This window comes from Chiloscyllium punctatum, chromosome 2 (assembly GCF_047496795.1).
Source record: "Chiloscyllium punctatum isolate Juve2018m chromosome 2, sChiPun1.3, whole genome shotgun sequence".
In the NCBI taxonomy this organism is placed as follows: domain Eukaryota; kingdom Metazoa; phylum Chordata; class Chondrichthyes; order Orectolobiformes; family Hemiscylliidae; genus Chiloscyllium; species Chiloscyllium punctatum.
In genome coordinates this window covers 83814225-83835092 of record NC_092740.1, presented here as the reverse complement: position 1 = coordinate 83835092, position 20868 = coordinate 83814225, and the positions used below count along the sequence as shown (strand labels likewise).

The following is a 20868-nucleotide window of genomic DNA, read 5'->3' as shown; positions in this document are numbered from 1 at the left end:
AATCTGCTTTCCCTGTTAGGCCTCTTGTATTGAAATAAATGCAGTTTGATTTATCAGTCCTACCTTGCTCTCTGTTTTTCCCTGCCTGCACTGTCTGTTTGACTCGCTCCTTTTCCCAACTGTATCAGTTTCAGATTGATCCCTTTCCTCGCTATCTCTCTGGGTCCTGCCGCGCACTACCCTGCTCCCCACCCTCCCCTCCCCCCCCCCCCCCCCACCCCCCACCTTCCCCACCCCACCTTACGAGTTTAAATCCTGCCGAGCAGCTCGAGCAAATCTCCCTGCCAGTATATTAGTCCCCTTCCAACACAGGTGCAATCCATCCTTCTTGTACAGGTCCCAATCAGAGATTCCAATGATCCAAAAATATGAATCTTTCTCCCATACACAGGCTCCTCAGCCATGTATTCATGTGCTCTATCCTCCTATTCCTACAGTCTTTGAGATGAAAGTAGACCTAACAGCGCTGTTGGGAAATATTGGCACAGTGACACTGAAGGAATGGCAACAAAGTTCCATAGTCTGGATGGACCTTGATTTGACTACCTTTATCTTTCTGGGTAGTATAGGTCACAGCTTGGAAGTTGTCAATAGAAGCCTAGGTGCGTAACAATGCATTTCTTTAGATAGCATACACTGCTACCTCTGTGCATTCTGTTAAAGGTGGAAACATTTGTTTCAATTCTTTCACAGGATATGGGCATTCCTGACAAGGCCAGTATTTGTTGTCCATCCTACTTGCCTTAAACTGAAGGGCTTGCTTGGGCAGTAAAAAGTCAACTGTCAGTCTGGGGTCCAAGACCAAACCACATAAGGACGGCTGATTTCCTTCCTTAGGACATTCATGAACCAGGGAGGTTTTTACAACAATCGACGGTAGTTATTGTGGTCATCATCACCAAGACTAGCTTTCAATTCCAGATTATTATTTGAAATGTGTTGAGAGTTTTGTTTTATTCTTTCACTCCTGTGATGTGGGCATCGCTGGCTGGGCCAGCATTTTTTGCCCATCCTGACCATGAATATAAGTATCCCTAAAATGGAGGTGTGCCCAGAACATTAGGAGAATGTGTGGATTGCAAATGCTGGAGTCAGAGTCAAGAGTGTGGTGCTGGAAAAGCACAGCAGGTCAGGCAGCATCCGAGGAGCAGGAGAATTGATGGTTCGGGCATAAGCCCTTCACCAAGAATGAAGGGCTTATCCCCAGAACATTAGCCTGAGTTTCTGGCTTATTAATACAGTGACATTATCATTACATGGTTGCCTCCTGTAGATCAACCAGCTCACACATTACCGTATTCATTAGTTACATAATGTAGTTCACATAAAACAAAACAAATATATTTTTATGCACTATTCATAACATCAGGATATCTCAAAGCAATATAGAGCTAACTACATTTTGAAGTCTTGGCATTGTTATAGGAAAACAATAGCCTATTTACAAACATATAACCTACATATCGTACATTCAACATACCTTTCATTGTCAAGGATTCACTTTCAAACAGAAGGAGAAGTAATGTCTGGAAACTCAAATTTCCAACACGCATCACAAACAGACTCAGAATAAGTGAAAATGCACTGTAATTGAAAACAAATTATATTCAAGTAAATATATTTTGATTCTGTTGTTTGAAGCATAGAGTTGTTATTTCATACAACAGATTCTATCAAGGAACTTCAACACTTGAGAATTAAATATGCAAAGATTTAAAGAGAATAACATTTTCATAACTTCAAAAATTCAAAATAAGTTCAATTTCTTATTCATATAATTAAACTTTAAGTTCCATAAAGATATGTCATTAATATTTATAATGAATTTAGGTTATTACAGTGCTATTTTATTGGCTTTGATGTAAGACTCTATCTTCCTATTTTTCTGTATTTTTTATTGTGGACTGAAATGGGAAAGCGACTGTTTTAAACCAAACATTGTGGAAGACTTGCTGCAATTTTAAAAAGCAGGTTACTGCCACTCATTGTGAGTGCTGTTTACACTGCTCTTTGTTGAACAGTAGGGGGAGGTTTTTGCAGATGAACTAGACCCAGGGAGCCTGTACAAAGGGAGATTTGGTCAGCAACAAATAGGGGATTGATCTGTGGAGTGGTGACAATTTGCAGGTCTTCTGCAAGACAATTCCACAACAATCTGATTGGTTTTATGTAGCTGAAGAACTTGGAGATATGAAAGAAATAACTTTCAGACCTCCAGAAGGGGAAGTAGTGTCCTTTTCTCTGCAGTTCAAAAAACACATAAAACCTGAATAAAACCAGTTTATTTTCTCTCTGCAGTTGCTATAAGCTGATGCTTTTAGCCAATAAATCAGAGACTTCAAAAGTCACGAACCAGTCACACAGTGCCTCTTACAAGCAAGTGAAAGTACTTAAAGAAGAGAGGTCGAGCAGCAGCCAATCCTGGCAAGTCAAAAGGATAATCCAAGAGAACCCAATGAACAGGGACCACTGAACTGCCTTTCTTGATTTTCCCTCTAAATGCAATGCCAATTTTTTTTTTCTGTTTGTATGTGCATGTGGGGGAGAGTTTTGAAAGAGTTTAGAGTCTTAACCAATAGATTTATACGTCAATAGTTTATAACTGTTTATGGTTTATAGCCCCGGAACCTGGTATGTGCTTTCTGGGTTTAAAGAGACAGGCAAAATGGGGAATGTGTACTTGTGTAAAATCTTTAGCTTTTATCATGACTCCAGGAATAGCAGGGCTTGATTTCCAGTGTGCTACCTCAGTGAGGTGTGACAGTGTACACATTAAATCGGTAATTGTATAAAAGGGATTTTATGAAGCCTTACAAACATTGAAGGTGGCAGTCAGGGTTCCTGAACTGAATAAGAGCTGAAATGTTAATTTATTAATGGTGACTTGAGATGCAGAGATCCATTCAGCAGCGTGTTTGTGAAGTGTTGGATCTCATGGTGAGAAATGCCAGATTCTCCACTTGTAATGCATTTGTCTATCATGAATAGTCATGAGCATTAAACTTTTATAATTACATCCCACCTCCAAGATAAAGTCAGTAGCACTAGAGAAGCTTGTGGACTCGTGAACTCCCAGTTCATGTTATTTTAAAGGTGATGTGCGCCAGTTGGCTTTGTGTATTTGTGGCTGAGGTCAGCAGTTCTCCTTATTGAAGTCTGTGACACAAGCAAGCGGACCCAAGGAATAACCTTTTACATCAACCTGGCGCTCATGATCAGCAAAGACAAATCCATGGTAACATCGGTGTGGAATAAGATCAGGAGCACAGAGGAGTGGAGGAGGAATGCAAGGTAGAACAGTCTCTGATGAATAGAAGTAAAATGAGACAAAAGGTTAAGATTCTGAATGTGATGGAAACAGTCAATCAAAGTGAATGAATGAGAAGCCGAAAGAGAGGTTTTACTACTGTCCTTATGTGAATCCACACAGGATATTGGCTGGCACAATCTTCACAAGACTTTGAGTTCACCTACAAAATTTCAATTATTTCTGCTGACAGAGATGTCTTTTAAAATGCATCGCATGGAAGGCCAGCTGAGTCTACAAGTTCAGCCGTGCCCCAGAGTGGCGAGTACAACATTGAGCACTAATATGAGCATTCAAAGATTGCAAACGCTTCATTGTTTCCTCCACAATAAAGAAGGGTCTCTGACTCCCTGATAATCTTCAATGCGTGCCAACCGTGAGGCAGCCAGTTAGCCTCTGAATAAGCAAATCACAACAAATAACAGTGCTGAAGATTCAAGCAAAGTGAAACCAACATAACGTAAAATATTTTTGCCACTTCTGTACTCTCTCTATGTAACTGGCAAAGTAGGGAGACTGAAAATTAGGGCCATGGCGCAAAGTCTCCTCATTTGACCAGGAGATTTTGTCTATTCTTGCTCCATTGCAAATGAAAAGGTTCCTCCACCATGTGATCCCACGTATATGCCATAATGTCACTGGTACTTTAAATTTTAATTGTAATTGTGTGGAATCAGCAAAACAGAGCAGATGTGGCGCACACTTCGTGTTCTGCCATCAGAATCAGTGCACAACTGATAAACTTGAGTAGAAAGGAAGATAAATTGTAATTTACCAAATGGTTCTGACAGACTTAAATCAAGGATATTAATTCAGCATCCATCAGCATGAAATAGTCTGACAACTCAACTTATTGTAAATTTTAATTTTGTAGCAGACTTGCCAAAGATCTTGAAACTGTGATTCGCAAAGAATCTTAAAGTCCAGCAGCACAGGTTTCCTCTGCATAGACCCATTCAGGTAATAGCTGAGCATGTGACTTAGTACTTTTTACTCGACTGCTACAGCATCTTTAGCATTTGGAAGAAATATGAATCCTCCCATTGTGGAAAGTAAAAGCAGTTTTATTTTCTCAGCGGAGCTTCCTGTTGATGGTTTTAGTGTTTTACAGAGAACAAAAAAATCATTATTTAACTTGCTTGGAATCTAGCCACAAGTTAAGGTGAAACATAAACCATTCTAGCAGTACTCCAGCTAATTGATTCTTTGGATACGTTTAAAGCATCGTACATCCTCTGGGATTATTGTCTCCTCGTAAGCAGTCCCTCAACAAGATTGGCAGCACAAGTGGCTAGTAATTAATAGCCTGCAAATGTTTTATTTACAGTTTGTAAATCTGCTCTTGCTCCATCAGGAGCATCACCTTAGGTGAATTCTGTAAGCTCAACAGAGGAAAAGCCCTGTGGGAAGCATAGGCAGAATGCAAACACCAGCCCAAGGTTTGGGGTACAATTTAAAGAATTGAAATATTCTGTTACACAAGAGGAATTTTGTACAAAGGGAAGGTCAGTAGTTAATTGGTGAAGCAAATCAAATTGTGCTGGATCCTTGTCCAAATTTGCTTTTAGAAGCATGAAACTTGATGAAATTAAGAAAGAGGACGAAACTCTATCCACTAAAAGAATTAAACTGAGGTGAATAGGTTTGAGCTAAGTAGCTTCAGGAATTGTAATTGAAAGTTTTCAGTGCAATGCACAATAAAACTCATAAAGGTAAAACAGGAGGCGACTGGGCAAAATAACTTAAAAGCTCCTTGAGGTATCAGGATTGGTGGATAACATGGCTAACAAGGCTAAGAATGGGATACTTGCCTTTATTTGTCGAGGCATAGAGTTAAAGAGCAGGGAGGTTATGCTGGAATGGTATAAAATGTTGTTTAGGCCACAGCTAGGGTATTGTGTGCAATTCCAGAGACCACTTAGTAGGAGGGATTTGATAACACCAGATAGGGTACATAAGAGATTTATCAGGATGTTGCCTGGGCTAGAGACTTTCAGTTATTAAGAGGGATTGGACAAACTGGGATTGTTTACCTGAGAGCAGAGAATATTGAGAGGGAACATGATTGAAATTATAAGGAACATCGATAGGGTAGACAGGATGAAAATCTTTCACTTGGTGGAGGAATGAATGACCAGGGCAAAGATTTAAGATAAGGGGCAGAAGATTTAGAGGGTATGTGAGGAAATATATTTTCACCCACAGGGTGGCAGGAATATGGGGAACTCACTGCCTGTTAAGAGTGGGAGAGGCAGAAAGTCTTACACCTTGCAATGCTAAAACATACATACCAAGCTGTCGGCAAAGTTTTGGAAAATGGGACTAGAATAGTTAGGTGGTCGTTTTTGACCAGCATAGATATGATGGGCCAAAGGGCCTTTTTCTGTGCTGTAGACCTCTATGACTCTATAACTGAATACATACTTGTCTGAAATAAGGAGAGACATGACCTCTCGGGGGGGACATATTCCACCATCAATCAATCTTCAGTCCTCTGATGTATAAAACATGTAACGGAAACCTGCCAATGAAAATAATTTCCCTAGTTACAATCATATGTACAGTATGCTTTGCACATGTAGATGTGTGAGAACACATTCTGTTTGAGACACAGCCTGAGTGAGTGTGAGGTTTTGGGAATTTGGAGAACTGTGGAGATTCGATGCAGAGGGACAGAGGGTTTTTTTTGCTTTTTGTTTTGTTCATCATTTGTAAGATGCCATTGTTTGTGGTTTATTGTTGGTAAGGCTGTTTTCTTCAGCTTCAACTGAGCAGAGGGAGGGGAGTCCGAATTTAACAGCAGCATCTTTAAGGGTCTGCTTACAAGGAAGTGGTGTACTGAATGGTTCAAAAATTTAAAAATATATAGATATATATATATATATTTCGGAAGACAGGATTAACTAAGAAATCACAGGTATAAGTGAAAGTCAGGGACAATGTAATGAAGTAATTTAACTAAGCAAAGTAGTGTAAGGAAAATAGGTTCATAGCATTCTTCCATAAACGTAGCTTTTTTTTCAAAAGGGAGTAACAAAGGACCAGAGAGGAAGTCATGACAGCAGAGTTCGCATTCATGATATACGTCTCCTGTGTTATGTGGCAAATCATGGACGCTTCAGTTGTGCCTGGTGACTATGTATGCAGGAAGCATGACCAGTTACAGCTAATGGTGAGGTAAAAACAATGACTGCAGATGCTGGAAACCAGATTCTGGATTAGTGGTGCTGGAAGAGCACAGCAGTTCAGGCAGCTTGGATGCTGCCTGAACTGCTGTGCTCTTCCAGCACCACTAATCCAGTTACAGCTAATGGCTAACTCCATTTTGAAGCTGCAGGTGGAATCACAGTGGAACATTTGTGATGTTAAGCATGTCATGAACAGCATGTTCAGTAAGGTGTTCATGTGAAGACTGAATGGGCAGGAAGTGTATGGCTGACCACCAGGCAGGCAGGAAGTGCAGGAATCCCCTGTACCCATTTACATTTCTAAACAAGAGGGGAGGAAGAAAAATGGCAGAGTTTTGTGGCAGTGTATTCAATTGTAAGTGAACACACAGGCATTTCCGCAGTTTATTAAGAGACTTCAGGTTGGTATGTTGCCTCCCTGGTGCCAGGGTCAGGGATGTTAATGAATGGTTGCAGGGCACTGTGAAGGAGAAGGGCAAACAACCAGAGATCATGATACGTATTGGTTACCTTAGGTAGAAAAGGGATGAGACCTGTGAGCAGAATTTAGGGAGCTAGGAAAGAGATTAAAGAACAGGATCCAAAAAGTAATAATTTTTCAATTGCTTTTGATGTCACTTGCTGTTAAGTATATAAGACTCTATGACTCTATAAGTATGAGATTAATCCAGATGAATGCATAGCTGGAGAGATTGTGCAGGATGGACGGATTTCGGGTTCTGGGACATTGGGACAATTTTTCAAGGTGTGGGACCTGTGCAAGGTGGACAGGTTGTACCTGAACTGAAATGGAACCAGCATCCTTGCAGGGAGGTTTGCTAGTGCTGATGGAGAGTGTTTAAATAAACTTAGCATGGGGGTAGGATCCAGAGAGAAGGTTCAGCAGGGGAATCTGAACAGCAGAGACAGCAAGAGAGCACAGAAACAACAGATCAATTAAGGCACAAGGGATTTGAACACAATTGGATGTACTTATGAAAGGAGTTTGATAAATAAGGCAGATGAGTTGAGGGCACAAATTTAAACATGGTGATATGGTATAATTGCTGTCACTGAGACATGGTTAAAAGAGGGGTAGGATTGGCAGCTCAATATTCCAGGACATAGGGTCTTCAGGTGAGACAGGGTAGGAGGTAAAATAAAAGTAGGCATTGCAATATTGATCAGGGAATCAACTACAGCAGTAAGAAGGGTCATCTTTGAAGGCTACCAAAGTGAAGACATATGGGTAGAACTTAAAAATAAAAGACGATCAATCGCATTACTGGGAGAGTACTACAGGCCCCCAACAGTCCAAGAGAAATAGAACAGCTGATACATAGGCATATTTCAGAGAAGCGGAAAAGTAATCGAGTAGTGATAATAGGGGATTTCAACTTCTCAAACAATAACTGGGGTAGTCATAGTACGAAAGGTTTAGAGGGAGAGGAATGCATCCAGAACAGCCTTTCAGTCCGTATGCTGTACAAGGTCATACAAGTTGGGAGGAGGCAGGGTCATCCTGGACTTAACCTTAGGAAATGAAGCCAGACAAGTGATTCAAGTATCAATAGGACACATTTTGCAGATAACAATCATAATTCAGTTAGATTCAGGATTGTTTTGGAAAGAGAACAAGGATGGGCCTGCAATCAAATTTCTAACTTGGGAAGTGGTTGGGGGGGGGGGGGGGGGGGGGGAGGGGGGGTCGATTTTGATTAGATCAGTTTTGATTTGGCCAGAATGGACTGGAAGCCAACATTTTCAAGTAAATCTATGTCAGACCATGGGATGCATTCAAGAAGGAATCACGAAGAGTACAATGCCAACATATTCTGATAAAGACAAAGGCTAGGACCAGCAAATCCTGTGAACCCTGGATCTCAAGGAATATACCAGATTGGATAAGAGAACCAGGAAGGCTTTTGGCAGATACTGATGGTTTAAAATAGCAAATCTACTCAGGAATGTGCAAGAGGAAACTTAAAAAGCAAATCAGGAGAGCAAAAAGGGAACACAAAAGAATAATGGCAGGTAAAATGAAGTAAAATTAAGAGTAAGGGATACTAAGGAACGAATAGGGCCCATTAAGGACAACAATGGTCTTTTGTACATAATGACACAATACATGTGTCAATGTCCACTAATGAGAAGGACAGTGTGGATGTGGGATTTAAAAGCAGCCAGATGATGTTGGAACTGTACAAAGCTTTTTTCAGGCCACACTTTGAAAACTGCAGAATTTGATGTTGTGCCTTACATATTTAGACCTATTTACATGATTTGGTGATGCAGACATAAATATACAAACGCATCAGGACAAATTGCAAGAAGTACCAAGTGAAGGGAGACAACATTAATACTGTATGGGATGATAGTGCTAATTGGTTGACAACTGGCCTGTGATTGATTGAGACATTGTCACAGAGCATGCATCAATTAATGATGATTACATTTAATAAACAGGCTTGTTTAAATTTTAGGTAAAAACAATGACTGCAGATGCTGGAAACCAGATTCTGGATTAGTGGTGCTGGAAGAGCACAGCAGTTCAGGCAGCATCCGAGGAGCAGTAAAATCGACGTTTCGGGCAAAAGCCCTTCATCAGGAATAAAGGCAGAGAGCCTGAAGGGTGGAGAGATAAGCTAGAGGAGAGTGGGGGTGGGGAGAAAGTAGCATAGAGTACAATAGGTGAGTGGGGGAGGGGATGAAGGTGATAGGTCAGGGAGGAGGGTGGAGTGGATAGGTGGAAAAGAAGATAGGACAGTAGGACAGGTCATGGGGACAGTGCTGAGCTGGAAGTTTGGAACTAGGGTGAGGTGGGGGGAAGGGGAAATGAGTAAACTGTTGAAGTCCACATTGATGCCCTGGGGTTGAAGTGTTCCAAGACGGAAGATGAGGCGTTCTTCCTCCAGGCGTCCGGTGGTGAGGGAGCGGCGGTGAAGGAGGCCCAGGACCTCCATGTCCTCAGCAGAGTGGGAGGGAGAGTTGAAATGTTGGGCCACAGGGCGGTGTGGTTTATTGGTACAGGTATCCCAGAGATGTTCCCTAAATCGCTCTGCTAGGAGGCATCCAGTCTCCCCAATGTTGAGGAGACCGCATCGGGAGCAACGGATACAATAAATGACATTGGTGGATGTGGAGGTAAAACTTTGATGTATGTGGAAGGGTCCTTTAGGGCTTTGGATGGAGGTGAGGGAGGAGGTGTGGGCGCAGATTTTACAGTTCCTGCGGTGGCAGGGGAAAGTGCCAGGATGGGAGGGTGGGTTGTAGGGGGGCGTGGACCTGACCAGGTAGTCACGGAGGGAACGGTCTTTGCGGAAGGCGGAAAGGGGTGGGGAGGGAAATATATCCCTGGTGGTGGGGTCTTTTTGGAGGTTGTGGAAATGTCAGCGGATAATTTGGTTTATGCGAAGGTTGGTAGGGTGGAAGGTGAGCATCAGGGGCGTTTCTGTCCTTGTTACGGTTGGAGGGGTGGTGTCTGAGGGCGGAGGTGCGGGATGTGGACGAGATGCGTTGGAGGGCATCTTTAACCACGTGGGAAGGGAAATTGCGGTCTCTAAAGAAGGAGGCCATCTGGTGTGTTCTGTGGTGGAACTGGTCCTCCTGGGAGCAGATACGGTGGAGGCGGAGGAATTGGGAATACGGGATAGCATTTTTGCAAGAGGTAGGGTGGGAAGAGGTGTAATCCAGGTAGCTGTGGGAGTCGGTGGGTTTATAAAAAATGTCAGTGTCAAGTCGGTCGTCATTAATGGAGATGGAGAGGTCCAGGAAGGGGAGGGAGGTATCAGAGATGGTCCAGGTAAATTTAAGGTCAGGATGGAATGTGTTGGTGAAGTTGATGAGTTGCGCAACCTCCTCGCGGGAGCACGAGGTGGCACCAATGCAGTCATCAATGTAGCTGAGGAAGAGGTGGGGAGTGGTGCCAGTATAATTACGGAAGATCAACTGTTTTACATAGCCAACAAAGAGACAGGCATAGCTGGGGCCAATACGTGTACTATTGGCTACCCCTTTGGTCTGGAGAAAATGGGAGGATTCGAAGGAGAAATTGTTAAGGGTGAGGACCAGTTCGGCCAAACGAATGAGAGTGTCAGTGGAAGGGTACTGTTGGGGACGTCTGGAGAGGAAAAAACAGACGGCTTGGAGGCCCTGGTCATGGCGGATGGAGGTGTAGAGGGATTGGATATCCATGGTGAAGATGAGGCATTGGGGGTCGGGGAAACAGAAGTCTTGGAGGAGGTGGAGGGTGTGTGTGGTGTCTCGAAAGTATGTGGGGAGTTCCTGGACTGGGGGGATAGGACAGTGTCAAGGTAGGTAGAGGTGAGTTCAGTGGAGCAGGAGCATGCTGAGACAATGGGTCGGCCAGGGTGGTCAGGCTTGTGGATCTTGGGAAGGAGGTAGAACCGGGCAGTGTGTGGTTCCCGGACTATGAGGTTGGAAGCTGTGGTTAGGAGATCTCCTGAGGTGATGAAGTTTGGTATGGTCTGGGAGATGATGGTTTGGTGATGGGGGGTGGGGTCATGGTCGAGGTGGTGGTATAAAGAGGTGTCCTCGAGTTGGCATTTGGCTTCAGCGGTGTAGAGGTCAGTGCACCAGTGTTTAAATTTTAGGCCAGACTGGTTGACTCTGATTAAACAAGACACTACTCCAAGAAACGAAGCAGAGAATCGCTGTCACATATTTTGTTGAATTGAAACAAGTGTGTGCACATTTTCTTTCTGGCTGCAAGGAACAGGGCCCTGTATATAGTTTCTAGTACACCTAAGTGTGTCAGACTATGACCCTGACTGACAATTCTAAATTGTTTCTCAGTGTCATTCTCTACACATTTGAGAATGTTTTGCAAATACTGTCTACTGTGGAATCACATCTAATGCTGGAGGTTGTATTGTAAATATTGTAAGCATGGACTGCTTGGGCATGGTCAGTTGTGAACAGCTGAATAGATATGCTGTCTACCCAGTCTATCTCAAATTACCTTCAAAGGTCAAAATATCTCAAAGTTATAAAGATTTGTTCAGGAGGATTTGAACAGGCTTAGTGACTGTGTCTGAACTTTTCAGGTGAAATATAATGTGGAAAGTTGTGAAGTTATCCACTTTGGCAGGAAGAACATTCTGAGGAAGGGTCAGTGGACCCAAAACATTAACTCTGATTTCTCTCCACAGACGCTGCCAGACCTGTTGAGCTTTTCCAGAATTCTTTTTGTTTTTCTTTCTGATTTCCAGCATCTGCAGTTCTTTTGTTTTTTTATTGATAGAAAGAGCAAATGTGCAGAAGTTTTCTTAAATACTGAGAAGTTGGAAAGCGCAGACATGCAAAGGGAACCAGATATCCTGGTCGATAAGTCACTAAGGGTTAAAATAGCGTTGAGCTATTAGGAAAGCTGGTAGAGTGTTCACCTTTATTGAAGGGGATTTGAGTACAGGAGCAGAGAAAATTTGTTTCAATTGTATAGGAGCTTGGTAGTCCACACCTGTGTGCAGCTTTGTTCTCTGTATCTCGAGGAAAGATAATGTTGCCGTTGACAGAGTGCAAATAACATTAACTAGGCTTGTACCCAGATTAATGAGACTGTCCAATGAAGAGAGACAGTGTCATCTGAACCAGTATTTTCCACATTTTTATCAGTGAATCCTACAGAATACTTAAAAGGATAGACAGGATAGGTGCAGGTAAGATATTTCCCCGGTTGAGGGGTCTAAGAGATACAATATAAATAAGGGGATGCCATTTCGCACCCAGAAGAGATTTTGTTTTTACTCAGAGGGTATTGAATATTTGGAATTCTCTACCCTAGAAGGACATGAAAGCTTAATCATTGAGTATATTTAAAATAGAGGTCGATAAATTGTTGATTATCACTGGCATAAAAGATTATACGAACAGTGTGGGTAAAAGGCATTGAACTAGTCGATCAACCTTAAGCATGTTAAATGCTGGAGTCGATTCATTGGGTTGAATGGAACACTCATATTCCTTCCTTCAGGAAAATATTGACCATATATGTGATACCTCTCACATTCAGCAGCATAACCAACCAATAAACACCCGAAATATCTTTAAATTGCTAGCTGCTTTCGACAAGGAATTCATGATTTTCACTGTCTGAAGAAACAAGGCATCCATTACCACCATGATCCAATTGCAAACTGCAAGTTATGAGTTTTGATAAGTAATGATAGGAACTTTTGGCAGTAGTGATGTGGTGCATAGCTGATTCTGCTAAGTGTGTGACAGTTTTAAATGTTTTGTGCACATGCACAGTAAGGGACAGCTTACATGGGATCCTTTGGGTCAATGTGTGCTCCTGCACCTTTTAGGAAACATTGTGAAACAAAAGCATAGATACTGTTGGCAGAGGACATCATGAGACTGAAAATGCATTTTAAAGCAATCAAGTCATATGCAGACAGGCTAACACAAACATACATATCCAGGTCATTCTGCTAAAATACATATTTCATCAACACGAATTTGTGGCAACGTGATTGACAAATTGGGGATGCTGTTTCTAAAGGGTGAACTTTTAAAACATGTGTTGGCTATAATGCAATAACATAGCCAACACTTTAAGCACTGTTTCTAAAGCACGATTTTTTAATAATATGAGGTTGCACAAGAATACAACTATGTGTTATAGAAGAACTGACTGCATGGCCTTAATAGCCCAGCAAATGTGCATTGGAAGTCCTGCATCACATGAACAGCTTCCTGATATGAGTGTGCATGATTCCTCTGCTATTTTCACTATTCCATTGTCAGCTTTATTCATCTCCCTCTCCTCAGTGAAAGGTGTCAGTTCTTTGCTCCTTTCTCCATTGCCAGCCATACCATGCTTTACAACCCTTCTTCACCTGCATCTTCCTACAGTGAGCTTCAGCTGACTGGCTGCAGCCAACACTGTCCACCCTGAGTTTGCCATTAACTCATGTCCACATGCTTCCTGCTTGAGTTATCAAATATAAATTAAAATAAGGTTTTGCAATGATTTTCACTCTATCTAGTAGAACTAAAACCAACTGTGACATATTACAGGCTCACTGAAAGTAGCTAATTTAACAAGACCAGAGAATGAATCTTCCCGTTCTATACAGTTCAATAATTCAGACCTTTAACCAGCTCAACCTCTGGAGGGTTATCTTTCCTCTTTTGAATTCAATTCAAGAGTTCACTACAAAAAAGCCTCTAAACTAAAGTGAAAAAAACATAGCAAAGTCCATTAATGTAAACTATTCTCATCTTTACTTTATCAGTATATTTTTTTTAAAGTTTAAATGCCACTCAAGCAGATGCAGATTTCAATCCCATTTTCAAACCCTTACAGCCTAGAAAATGCTTGACAGCTCTTAGCAGGATAAAGCAACACCTTTTGCCTGGTTATCCAATTTTCTCAAGAGTAGTGACAGTTATTAGTTTGTAGACAGCATAAAAGGACCTCTTATCTCAAACCTGCTAGCCTTAATGCACTGTTAATGATTAGCATCCAGTCAGAAACAGCAAAGGAAAGGGGAAAGGAAATCTGCAAGTTACAGATACATGTCTGCATTTTAGCCTTGTCATAAAAATCAGATGCATTTACTAAACCTCTGAAGTTTGCATTTCATAGAAATAGAAAATTATTCCTGAAATCAAGAACAAAAAATGCATACACAACATGCTTCACACATTTGTCCAAAGACTGTCATGTGTTGTGCTAGCATGTTTACTGCAGAGACAACATTTAGATTTGAGTGATATTTTATTCTTTTGCATGAATAGTTATTCATTTTCCCCAATCTATATTGTTGAGTAAGGATTGAATGTATAGATGATTGCATTTTGATTGCCTTATGACATTGGATCAAAGATCTTATATAAACTGGAATTTCATTTCATCTTTCATCATATGATATGAAAAAATATAGAATAAAATATTACTGGAAGATACAATATTTGTTTCAGGTCAATCAAATGCTGCAGTTAGTTAAGTTGAAAGTCTAATGTGGCTGTATAAGAAATGAAATTTACAGAATACTACCATGACTAATGTAAGCAGAGTGCAGCACTTTCAAATCTTCAAAAGAGATGATTGCTAATGAAACAAGGTACAGGAGCAGTACTGTATAACCTATTGATCCAAAAAAGACTCATTTTCAGCAATCAGTGACCCACTTTTACAGTATTCTCATAATCAGTTTGACGCTCAATGATACTTGACAAGTCCCACAGGTTTACAGGGGAGTGCCGGATGCCAAGTCTGCCCTTCCTTCCTATTTCAATGCCAAGCTGAACTAACAATTTTTCCCTTTGACAGTTTACTGTTTTCTCAGGAGATTTTACACTTTTCATCATGCAAAAATATCAAAGAACTATTGTAACTGCTGGAAGGCCAGCATAAAATTAAATGTCAATCCAACAAATAACTCAACACAAGAGATCATGACTCGACATCTGACACAACTGTGTTTACACTAATTTTTCTTTCAAAAGAGACACATAAAGGTTATGAGAGGAGACCATGTACTGGAGTGGGTCCCTGTATCTGCACCAGAAACTCCAGGTTCAAGTCCCGCTCCAGAACTTGACAGTCAAGGATAGTGTGCTCTTAAGGGGAGATAGTGGTGCGGTGGTAACTCTGGATCAATAACTCAGAGGCCCAGATGAACGCTCTGGGGGCATGAGTTCAAATTCCACCAGGGCAGCTGGTTAAAATAACGAGTGTGAAATTAAAATTGTGACCATGAAACCATTGTTTAAAAAAAAAACCCATCCACTTCACAAATGCCCTCTAGAGATGGAAACCTTCCCCTGTGCATAGCTCTTAATGGCTGCACAGATCAAAGACAATTAAGAATGAGCACCAAATGCTGGCCTTGCCCACAGCGCATGAAAGAATAAATAAAAAAAAGCCAAATATGTTTGTGTAAGGCAGCAAGAGCAGGGCCTGAGTCGAGGGGAAACTATCACTCTGCAGGGCTCAAGGGAGTCTGCTGTGCTTGGTCAGTGATGGGGATGGCAGCCCAGGCCAGAAGCAGCAACAGGACTCAGGCTTTCTGTCCCTGTTCCTAAGTAAGAATGGGATTCTTGGTCAACCATGTTAGGAAAGAAACTGGAGCCTGTACAAACACTATCTAATGCTCCCAACTGTCACTTTACTGCTGGGCTTCATATTGGGTAAGAAGCTAACATGCTGCACATTATATTGGGCACTTGTAGAGAATGAAATAAAATCCCAATTTAGCATTTTGTTAACATTACTTATTTAGTTTGAAGACATGATAACAATAAGTTATTTTCTTATGTCTATACATGAATAAAAGTTAAATCTACAAACTTACTTATACTTCGTCATTAATATGCCACCAAGGCATGATCCAAGAATAGAAAATCCCATTGCAACAAGCCCAGTCCATAAGCCCAGCTCCGCTGGAGAGAAATTGTGCTCCAGTAAAAACATTGGAAACATGCTCACAGTACCCTGTTCTCCTAAAAATAAACAGCAAAATTGATGCATTAGTCAATATAATTACACACTATTTCAGCAATAATAAATGAGAATGTCTTGTGGTTTGAATAGCAGTATTGTAATGATATTAAAAAATTGGATGCAAAAGGATCTTTGAATTCATTATTGCTTTTGGATTGTACACTTGTATTATTTCCTAATGATGATTTTAAGACAGGTTTTTGATCAAAACAGGGATTAGGGCAGTGGCGGCGATGTGTGATAATCTGAAGGTCCCATTGAATCAGAACAGTCTTTTTCAGGATTAGACTAAGGAGGAAAAAAAATGTTAGTGTGACCAGCCTTGGCTTCCTTTTTTGTATCCCCTCCTTTCTATAACTAGTGCCATACCATCAACAATGATTGTGGTGAATGAGCTTTACACAATCTCTGCAAATATGTCTCATAGACTTTAATAAAATATACTGGGAACAACTTAACTTCACAGAGAAAAATATATTGATTAATTGTGAGATGTAACATTTCCTTCCACATAACAAGGGCCAAGTTATTTTCATCTTCTGTGTAATTTTGTGAATTTTTGTACATCAGGACAAAAGGATCACTTGGTGATGAACAAAACAATGCTATATCGGGCATGCGGCATCAATAACAAGTGCCCACAAATATAGTTCTAACTTACTACAGCCTTTTAAAAATGCCCTATTGTGGTATGACATTTTGGATTTTAATGGTATTTTCATTTATAGGATAAGATAGCAATAACACTTCTGCCAGAACTAGCATGAAAACAAAGTAGCATAAAAGGAAATCATTGAAAAATTAATTTATCATTAATTAGAGTGTCATCCAAAGTTGCAACTATCAATGATTCCATTGAATTTCATAACTGTATTTCAAATTTCATCAAGAGTCCTTCTTGACACACAGACAGCTTCTAGCAAGACATTTTAAGAACGTTGGAGTTCAATCATTTGTGCTATTACATAAACATTCAATCATAGGGGATATGCAAACTTTGTAGCACAGATGCATTTTGTTTTTTGGGATATAAGAACATAAGAATTATAAAAGAATCATAGTGATAAAATCATTCTGTTTTGATAAATCAATCCCACTTCACATTTTCTCTCACTTTTTACCACAGAAGGCTATCTGAAATCGCTTCTTGATTCGATTTGCCTTGTTCAAGTGGATCAAATTCCATCAGGTGTCTCTTATTTCTAGGTTAATATTTTAACAAAACCTAAATTCCCTAGTATTTGGATGCTTCATCACTGTGAGCGCTGTTTTATTCAGATTGTTGAAATTCTCCAACTTTGTTGTCTCAATAAAATTTCTTGCTTCAGGTTACATTAAATGATAGGAGCTTTAGTGCTGTTAAGTCATGACACCAGGAAGATGATTATTTGTGTTTTATTTGTGCTCCACTGACTGAGCTCTCAGTTACTTACAAACATTGTACTGTAATTATCATAGCAGTCATTTCTCTACAGGTACAGGTACACTATTTGACCACAGGGCTGCTCTCTCATTAGACAGATAGAGAGACAACTGGTGGTGGTTTAACTTGAGGACCACCAGGCCTTAGGCAAGAGACGAGGTTGAGAAGGAGAGTCCTCACAGTAATCACAGCCAGTGGTTACTGAATCCATGCCATTGGCATCACCCTGCATCGCAAACCAGCTGTCCAGCCAACTGAGCTAACCGACTCCCAATAATTTCAATATAACATCTTTAAGGCAGGTGCAACATATGCAGATGCAAACAAGGCACTAAGTATCATTTACCAGATAGATCATAACTGTGTGCTAAGGTAAAAACCTACTCCTCATATTTCCTTAAATGCTGGCAATTCTGTAAATGTAGTAATCCAGACAGATTACCTGCTGGGAAACTATTTTTGGTAATCCGTCTGGTGCTGTTGTAATTGTGGATTTTTGGATTACTGCTAAATTCTGGTCCCATTGGTTACTGAAGCTACAACTGGGACTTGTAACACAGTACTATGATACAATACATTAACTGTATGACAGACATAAAGAAAAAGTAATCCCTGCACAGTAATCCCCTTCTGGTACCTTACTCTTATTATGGTCTAATGACTGAAAATTATTTCACTCAAGTAAGATTTACTATAATCAGTTTTTGTGTATTTCACTGTTTCACATTATTCTCAGAAGCAGATTAGCCAGTCACACCTCTTTAAATCTTTTCTCAAGTACATTACATACTTTATTAATACAAAAGCAAACACAAAATGGGTTTTCTGTCATAATAGCATCCCCTAGTGGATTTGCAGTGAATTTCAGGTTTGAGTATTTCTGTATTCATTCTTCAGTATCTCAAATGTCCAGGGCAGACTTAACATTTTAAATACTGGATTAGTGGTGCTGGAAGAGCACAGCAGTTCAGGCAGCATCCAACGAGCAGCCTGAACTGCTGTGCTCTTCCAGCACCACTAATCCAGTATTTGCTTTCCAGCATCTGCAGTCATTGTTTTTACCTCATTAACACTTTAAAGCCATGTTTGCAACTGTGTTAGGACAAGTGAAACATGAAAAGAAACTGCCAATCTGAAATTAAGTTCTACTCTTAAATGTGATGGGATGAGTGATGCTTTAGATTGTGAATGTACTTGCATTGTGTTTAGTCCTGGTTATCATTCGTGAGCTAATACAGTTCCCTCAGATTGACTGCATTATAATATCATAAGACACATTACTATTTATTCCAAACTGTAAATTTAAATTAGACTGTATAGGTTGAAAATATGCTAGTATACGAATGCTATTTTTTTCTAGCCAGGTTATACTGGCTACTATCACTAGGGACGCTGTTTCGGCTTTGATTATGTGTTTGTAAGGCCATTAGACCATAAGAAACTGGAACAGAATTAGGCCATTCGGCTCTGAGCCTGCTCCATCATCCAATAGGATCGTCACTGATCCAACATTCCTCACATTCACTTTTCTGCCCTTTCCCCACGACTCTTGAATCACCTATCGATCAAGAATCTATCACAGCCTTAAATATACACAAAGTACTCTACCCCCACAGCTCTCTCTGACAAGAGCTTCCAAACACTCACAACACTCTGAAAAAAGAAATTCTTCCTCATCTCAGTTTTAAATTGGCTCACCTTTAATCTGAGACTATGCCCTCTGGTCCAAGACTATCCCATGAAGGGAAACATCCTCTCAGCATTAACCCTGTCAAACCCCTTAAGTCTGATATGTTTCAGTGAGATTACTTCTCAAGTTTTGAAATTCCAATAAGTAGGGTCCCAAATGTTTAACCTTTATTCATAATACAATTCCTCCATACCAGGGCTCATCTTAGTGAACCTCCTCTGAGTTGCCTCCAATAAAATAATATGTTTCCTTAAATAAGGTGACCAAAACTGCTCACAGTGCTCCAGATGTGGTCTCACCATACCTTGTACAGTTGCAGTAAGACTTCCCTACTCTAATATGCCAAACCCCTTGAAATAAGGACCAGCATTCCATGAGCCCCAACATCCCCAATAGTTCAAAACACACAGGCTTACAAATATATATTTAAATAAATTAAGAATTGGAAGAGTAAGATATACTCAGGTCATTCAGACACAATAACACAGGCATAGGTAAGGATGATTAGAAATGTTGATCTAATTTGGTGAGCAAGAGATAGGTGGGGGTTGTTGTGATGGAGAACATAAAGAGTTAAACAGTGTTTTTATCGTGTGAAATTTCCTTGGCCTCTTCAGTGTTGGTAGAGGTGAGGATAGAGGAAGAGGATTTTAACAGACAGTTGTGCATAGCAAAGAGGAGCTGGAGATTATCTTTCCTCTCTACATTATCAGGGATTGGACAACGAACATTTAGTATTGCTTAGTGGACAGTACTTTAATTGTATATTCAAAATAAATATCAAATTTACAGTTCAGCCATTTGGAAACAGATACTGTCTCATCCACCGCTTCATGTGAGAAGAGAAAAGCAGTTCTCCTGACTTGATTGTACCTATTTCAAATATCCATCAATGTGACCTATTCCCTTAATTTGGATTTAATTTTATCAACCTGCATTGTTAGACAATAGACAATAGACAATAGGTGCAGGAGTAGGCCATTCTGCCCTTCGATCCTGCACCACCATTCAATATGATCATGGCTGATCATCCTTAATCAGTATCCTGTTCCTGCCTTATCTCCATAACCCTGATTCCACAATCCGTGACAGCTCTATCCAACTCTTTCTTAAATGAATCCAGAGACTGGGCCTCCACTGCCCTCTGGGGCAGAGCATTCCACACAGCCACCACTCTCTGGGTGAAGAAGTTTCTCCTCATCTCTATCCTAAATGGTCTACCCCGTATTTTTAAGCTGTGTCCTCTGGTTCGGCACTCACCCATCAGCGGAAACATGTTTCCTGCCTCCAGAGCGTCCAATCCTTTAATAATCTTATATGTCTCAATCAGATCCCCTCTCAGTCTTCTAAACTCAAGGGTATACAAACCCAGTCGCTCCAGTCTTTCAGTGTAAGGTAATCCCGTCATTCCAGGAATTGACCTTGTGAACCTATGCTGCACTCCCTCAATAGCCAGAATGTCTTTCCTCAAATTTGGAGACCAGAACTGCACACAGTACTCCAGGTGTGGTCTCACCAGGGCCCTGTACAGCTGCAGAAGAACCTCTTTGCTTCTATGCTCAATCCCTTCTGTTATGAAGGCCAGCAGGCTATTAGCCTTCTTCACTACCTGTTGTACCTGCATGCTTACCTTCATTGACTGGTGTACAAGAACACCCAGGGTACTGCCCCTTTACCTAAATTGATTCCATTTAGGTAGTAATCTGCCTTCCTGTTCTTGCCACCAAAGTGGATAACCATACATTTATCCACATTAAACTGCATCTACCATGCATCTGTCCACTCACCTAACTTGTCCAGGTCTCCAAA

At 40.8% G+C, this 20868-nt stretch overlaps 1 protein-coding gene across 3 annotated transcripts in view; it reads right to left on the bottom strand.

Moving 5' to 3' along the window:
• Positions 1 to 20868, bottom strand: part of mfsd3 (major facilitator superfamily domain containing 3) — a 113939-nt gene that overhangs the window by 62884 nt on the left and 30187 nt on the right. For all 3 annotated transcript variants that reach the window (XM_072584936.1, XM_072584946.1, XM_072584956.1), the window contains exons 4-5: positions 15798 to 15945; positions 1481 to 1584 (exon numbers count right to left, since the gene is read on the bottom strand). In XM_072584936.1, the coding sequence (XP_072441037.1) occupies positions 1481 to 1584; positions 15798 to 15945 (252 nt within the window). The remainder of the gene's footprint in view (positions 1 to 1480; positions 1585 to 15797; positions 15946 to 20868) is intronic.